The sequence below is a fragment of the Nicotiana tomentosiformis genome, chromosome 9, assembly GCF_000390325.3.
Source record: "Nicotiana tomentosiformis chromosome 9, ASM39032v3, whole genome shotgun sequence".
Taxonomy (NCBI): Eukaryota; Viridiplantae; Streptophyta; class Magnoliopsida; order Solanales; family Solanaceae; genus Nicotiana; species Nicotiana tomentosiformis.
In genome coordinates this window covers 5,027,802-5,034,981 of record NC_090820.1, presented here as the reverse complement: position 1 = coordinate 5,034,981, position 7,180 = coordinate 5,027,802, and the positions used below count along the sequence as shown (strand labels likewise).

At 31.6% G+C, this 7,180-nt stretch overlaps 1 protein-coding gene across 2 annotated transcripts; it reads left to right on the top strand.

The window, feature by feature from the left end:
* The first annotated feature begins 5,012 nt into the window (after window positions 1-5,012).
* Window positions 5,013-6,766, top strand: LOC104116862 (glycine-rich protein). 2 transcript variants are annotated; one of them, XM_009627809.3, is made up of 2 exons: window positions 5,013-5,173; window positions 6,325-6,766. In XM_009627809.3, the coding sequence occupies exons 1-2, from the start codon at window positions 5,074-5,076 to the stop codon at window positions 6,558-6,560; spliced, it is 336 nt and encodes a 111-aa protein (XP_009626104.1). In that variant the 5' UTR covers window positions 5,013-5,073; the 3' UTR covers window positions 6,561-6,766. The 2 variants fall into 2 exon arrangements, with proteins under 2 accessions (XP_009626104.1, XP_009626105.1); XM_009627810.4 differs by having other exon boundaries at window positions 5,014-5,173; window positions 6,331-6,766.
* The last annotated feature ends 414 nt before the right edge of the window (window positions 6,767-7,180 follow it).

Sequence of the window (7,180 nt, the reverse complement as noted above, 5' to 3'; positions counted from 1 at the left end):
TTCATTTTTCACATAAAACCTTTCCAAACAATTATACGGACTACGCACGCAAGTCGAAGAATGATAAATGGTACTTTTCGAGGTCTTAGAATACAGAATTACTTATTAAATTTAAAGATGATATTTTGGGTCATCACAACATCGTTGCCATACTTCACTGTTTGTTTTTAAAAAAAACTTCTGAAGGATACTTTAACTGGTTTTTACTTGAATTTGGCACGAATAAACTAATTTGACTAAATTTGCTGGATTTGAAAGCATGTCTATTTTTCTTGTTGAGACTACTGAAAATGAATTATAACTGTGTAGCTCGTCACTATCTTTCAGTTCCTTATTTATTATTGTTATTTACTGTGTTGGTTGTACTCACGCTACACCCTGCACTTCGTGTGCAGATCCAGGAGTTTTTGGACGCGGTGAGTGTTGATATTTCACGTAGCTGACCGTTGGAGATATCAAGGTAGCTGCCTTGCGTTCGCAGTCCCTGATTCTCCTTCCTTATCCTTTCTTTCGTTGTATTTGGATCCAAACTATTACAGTCGTTTCATTTCTAGACTGATTATGTATAGATGCTCATGGCTTAGTGACACCTCGACATTGGAAGCTATTTTCGCACTTGTATTTTGGGTTTTATCCCCTGATTATGAAAACCTGCCTATTTCAAATGTCTTGATTTACTTTTCTGTTAACTATTGAAAGTATTTGAGAAATGACGGCTTGCCAGTACCATCGATAGGTGCCATCACGACAGGTTAGGATTTGGGTCGTGACACCATGAAGTGCAATTTTGTTTTTTAACTCATGTATGATCATTGTTGCGGCAAAGGTATTCGAGGAGAAAAATGATCATGTAAATGATGCAAAAGACTTGGACTTTGGAGGATTCAGAGGCAGATTTGGAGGAGGAGATGGAGGAAACCCTGGCGGCGGCAATGGTGGTTTTGGAGGTTATCCAGGAGGAGGATATGGTGGATTTCCTTGGTGGAGGTTATAGCGGAGGGAACAAGGAGGATATAATGGTGGCAATAGTTATGGATGATGGCCTCACAACTAATTACTAAAATTAGGAACATATATCAAGAATATCAAGGTGGCTAATTAATTAAATACGAAGTTTTAGTAGTACTCCTCCGTGAGTTACTTTTCCTCCGTGAGTTACTTTCCGGTCTGTTACAAAATAAAGGACATATTTCTAAATTTGAAAATAATTCAACTTTAAACTCTTCATTTTACCCATTTAACTCTTAATGAAAATTTTTATAACCACACAAATGTCATGGCCCAACAAAGCTTTTACCCCTTAAATTTTTTAAGATCACAAGTTTCAAAAACCTTCTTCTTCTTTCTTAAACTCCGTGTCAAGTCAAACTATCTTATCTAATTGAAACAGAGGGAGTAGTAAAGTATAATGTAGTAGTTTTATTGTTGGAAGTATAAATAAAAGTTAGTATCATTAATAATCTTCGATGATATAGCTCCAACTATGTATACATATGGCTCGCAGTCATCCATGGCAAGAACTTAGCTCCTTCTGCGGTATTTGTAGGGATTCTCATGTTTTTTTTATAGAGCAGGTAAAGCTTTTTTCGGAAGGTCACTTTATTTCATTAATAGAAGTGTATGTTTATTTTTATTTTAAAAATTCAAATAAACTTAACTTTTTTTATAGAAACAAAAATATTAATTTAATACCCGACCCAACCAAGCACAGGTATTTAACAAAATAATATTTATTTGTAAATGCATGTGCACATATTCTTTATCATTATTGAGTATATTCTTAATCAAATGTATATGGACACGAAATTAAAATGCCCATAAGATTGCTTTAGGTCACCGACGTGGGACTTCCCCACATGGATAACAAACTAATTCTTACAATAAACAAAAATCACAGCCATTCTGATAATCTATTGTGATTCTAAATTCTAAATTCTAAATTTGCTTTTATGAATGGATATTCATGTCATGTTTCTCTATTTATATATGATAACTTAGTTAAACCTGACTTTTTTCGTGTACTTGTACTATTGTTGTCCACGTGTTTAAGTAAAATGACGAATCATCAAATCAAAAAAACAAAAATGGTTACAAGTACAAACTAAAAATAAAGTTAAAACTGAATATTACATTGTTGATATTCAACACAGGAGCCCAACTGTAGCCTAAACGCCTAAACACCAATACTTTGTTAGGTATATATCCTCTTATAACCCTAATAAATAATTTTAATGAAAAGGGGAACTCAAAATTAAACTACCAAGTTAGAAGATGCTTTTATCGTTGTCATACTTATACACATCATGAGTGTTAGTCTAATATATTAGTTGTGCTATGAATCATGTTTTATTCTTCAGTAACATGGCAATAACATGATAAAAAATTTGTCTGCAAAATATTTACATTAAATTATATTAACTTATCATGATTAAGTAATTTAATATTTGTATTAAGTGGCAACCAATTAATGTATGAAAGAATACTCTTTAATAACGAGATTATTTTACCCAATATTGGTAACCAAACATGCCCTAAGACTCTTATTATAGAAATACAAAAAGAAAAAAGTTTCTTTTGTATTTATCGTTTCAGGAAAACAAAAGCGATGAAAACTGAATGAGTGTTTATTTATCTTTTCTTTTCTTTTTTCCTGTTTCGTTGTCGCTCGTATTTTAGAAGACTTTTCTTGAGTTATAAAGCAAATGAAGAGAGTTATCGGTACCGATACGGATTGTGGTTGAGTTACAAATATTTATTCATCTTTAATTAGAGATTTCAAGTTCAAGTTCAGAATATGAATTCATTTTCGTTAGGAAGCAACGAAGCGCTTTACCCGTCAAAATAGAAATTTCAATATGAATTTAAATTTAATCGAGCCCAAATATACATACCGAACACTAAGTGAAAAATCAGGAAAAAAAGAAGAAAAAAGAAGTTGTCCCTCTTGTTTGACTTGAAACATATAAAGAGTCATTGGGTACGTCATTTAAGTCTTGGGTATTGAACAGATCAAAAGAGTATATATGCACCACTATTTTTAGATATTTTAGGATAAGGTAGTCCTACAAGTTGAGCAAACATAAAAATTCTTTATTGCATGATTTTCCAGTAATATATCAATATTCAATGTATTATGATATTATCACCCCACAAGTTCTGTCGTCTCCCCTGATGCCCTTTGTGTTTAGATATCTTACGATTGAATTATTACATACCTATAACCAATAAGGGTCGTGATAGTATGATCGGTAATTACTTTTTCATTCTTAATTAAGAGTTTTAGTTCGAATTCTAAATATAGAGTAGTCTTTATTAAAAAATATTTTCAATGCATAATATTTCGGCTCAAATTTAATTTTAATCAAGCCCTCTAAGTACTAGATACCGGGTAAAAATTAACCCCCGCAAAAAAGGGAAGATACCTTCACGTTTTATTTTTAAGTTATTTTAATTTAATATTCTTTGATATAGTTACCATACATCCTTTTTTTTAGTTTGGTTTGTAGGTCGGTGTACGTAAGCCATTTGGTCATATTGATGCGTTCTAAGGACAAGGTTTAATAAATGGCTAACCATTAATATGGATAATGGACCCGTAGACATAAGGTTGAGAAGAAGCACAAAAAAAAAAGAATAATAAATAAATATAATAATAATAATAAAGGTTGAGAAGACTTTTGCAGTTTGAGCCATGATTTCTGACTAATACGTACTCAGCGGAATAGAGTCAATCTTTAGTAAATATACATAAAATAAAAAAATTTATCTAGCAATACAATCTAATTTATTAGTGAATGAGTATCGCTTGACACTCTTTGGTTGACCGTGATTCCACCACTATACGTGGAGTATCTTTTTTTTTCTTTTCCCACGGTGTTCATATCAGATTGGAACACCTCTATAGAGATAAAGTCGTTTTTTATTAAAGGCGATTTCATTCTTAAGTTCAAACTCATAAATTTTTAATTAGAAATAAATATATTAAAATTATATTATTTACGTAATTGATATAAATGGCGTCTGTGAATGCAAGTTGGGAAAAGGCCAAATATGAACAGCCTTTGATAAGTCAACAGATAAGTAATTGTTTGACATCTTCTACTGCATTATCTGTTTCTTCACTCATGTTTTAATTTGTAGGCCAGCAACCCCTTGCACGTGGTTTCACTCTTCCAGTTCTCTCTCAAATACTTATTCTTGGCACAAAATACTTTTTATGCCATAAAAGTTATTTTCTCCGTTTCAATTAAAATAATATAAGTTGATTTGACACAAAATTTAAGAAATAGTCAAAAAAATTTAAGGGACAAAAGCTTTGTGGACGCAACATTTGTATAGCTCTAAAAGTTTCTCATTAGAATAAAGTGAGTAAAATAAAAAGTTTAAAGTTAAATTACTTTTAAATATAGAAATATATTATTCTTTTTCGAACGAATTAATAAGAAAAATATATTATTTAAATTGGAACGAAAAGTGTGTAATATATATATTAGTCCTACCAGGGAGCGCAACTTAAGGTAGAACATTATAATAAACTAATCTTGACCTAGATTATTTGACAATCCATTCTTAGATCAGGTTCTTAATTTCTTTGGACTGTGAAAATATTTTCTTTGTTTGACAATTAATCTTGACCTGAATTTTAAATTAGCCGTTCAGAAATTCAGGACACTTAGTCATGAATTTTAAATTAACAGCTCAAAAATTCAGGACACTAATAAGTCCTAAATTTTCAAATTCAGGATACCTAATCCTGAAGTTTGGGTGAATTGATTAATCTTTAAATACATTGTAAATTATGAATATATTTTAAATAACCTGCTTAAAAGTGACTATTGTTGCATTTCGCCCGGCTTCGCGTTCACTCTCTTTACTGCCACTTGTAGACCGGGTTTCTTCGTATCCTTTGGTCCACACAATAATGTACATTTTCCCTCACGCGTCCTAGTATACCCTTCCCTTTAACTATTTATGCATTCAAATCTTACTATAAATAGAACCCAAGATTACATAAGTTTCTTCATCCCTTAATTTCAAAAGTATCATTACTAAGCTTTGAACAAAAGAGAAAACATGGGTTCTAAGGCATTTCTGTTTCTTGGCCTTTGTTTGGCTATTTTTTTCCTGATAAGCTCTGAGGTTGTAGCTGCGGAGTTGGCTGAGACTTCCAACTGTAAGCTTACTTTCATTTTACTCTGAAAAAATAAAAATCTCTTATCTCATTATTTGGTATAGGGTTTAACTAATTATATCTGCTGAAACTTTAAAATAATTGTACGCTATTAGTATATTTTAAGTTTTTAACATGTTGTAACATTAAACATTCTTTAACCTTTCAAATTAGTGTTTATCAGCTAGTAAAGCTTAATTTGAATTCCACATAGAGCTAGTAGATGAGTTACACTTTTGTATTTACTAACGCTTTAGCTTGATCATAATTCTTATTATATACTCTCACTATTTTATTTTATGTGTCTTAATTTGACTGGATACGAAGTTAACTTTTGAATCTTGTGATCTTAAACTAAAGTTGTATAAAAACATACCAAAAATGTCATTTGAATCAGAGGCGGATCTAGGATTTGTAGTCACTATTTTAATGCAAACCAACCAATGGTGAAGGAGATTGAATTAGGGTGTACGTTTATTCGATTCGATCCGTTTTGGATTAATTTGGTTCGGTTCAGTTCGATCCATTTAATTCTGTTCAATTTGAAAGATTTTGTAATGCATAAATAAATATGTGAATGAATATGTGATACGCTTCTTCAATCTACGGATGACTGATTAATATTATGTCTTTACTGCAACACTCTAGAATAAGTAACATTAGATGGGTAAAAAAAAAAGATGATTAAATTACATCCAAATAAAATTTGAAGATCCGGAAAAAAATAAAGGAAGCAGATATACAATTTAAATAAATAATAAAATGGGATTGTACCAAACAATGAACAACAAAGATGTGATTTCAAGGCTTCAACCATGGCACCTACGGTCATTTTGTGACATGGTGTGCCACACTTAGTTTATGTAGGATATTTTGAGGAAACTACTAATATAAATATATAACATTTTATTCGAGTGATCGGGTTGCGTGCCACCTCCAACCTCATGCATAAATTCGCCCCTGATTTGAATCTTATAGTATTAAACATGTGTTGTATAAGGAGAGTCATAAAGGGTAAAAATGAGAATGTTGGAACTTAAAACTTACTTATTGGTTAAATATAGAAAGAGTATTTATTTTAAAATATAATAAAAAGGAAAGAACGACACATAAATTGAAACATATGAAATACTATGTTTTAATTTTCATAATAGATGCAGCAATGAAATTGGATAACGAGAATGGAGTATATGTTGACGGACGTGGCGGATACAATGGCGCTGGCAGTGATGGATATTATGGTGGTGGTCGCGGCCGTGGTGGTGGTGGTTATAAACGTAGAGGATGCCGCTATGGTTGCTGTAGGAAAGGTTACAATGGTTGCAAAAGGTGTTGTTCCTACGCAGGTGAGGCCATTGATAAAGTCACTGAAGCCCAGCCTCACAACTGATCATTATGTGTAATATATAAAGAGTTTAAGTTATATATGCAGTTAGTGTATATAACTTGACAAGATGTAATAATCTTGCTCTTTTAGACCTTGCTTGTAACAAGCATGAATAAAGCCATTCGGTTCTTATGGATGGTTGGTCATGTAATGTTTTGTTGTACAATATATTGTGATAATATATTTCCATATTGTTTATTTTCTTCAAATTTAGAGTAGACTATTTTATGAATCCTACAACTCTCTTTTAGTTCTGCCCGCGAATTTACAATTCAAGTAGAGATGGGGCTACAATACAGCTAATGGGTTCTGGTCGAACTTAGTAACTTTGGTCCATATTCAATATATTTATTGTATGAAAATTATCAAATATGTACAAACTATTAATATAAAATAAAATAACTTAAAGAGACTAAAAATCTCGAACCCGCAAAACTTCAAATTCCGGCGCCACCTTTAAACATCCAAACCACACTAAATTATCAAAAAGGGAGAAATAAGCAGATCCACTATTTATGTTTGGAGAATAATTAGAAAACAAAAAAGCTAGGTGTATATTAGACGGCGCAATCATATTATTTGCAATAGAAAATTTATCAAATTGAGCAATAAAAGTTTCACGT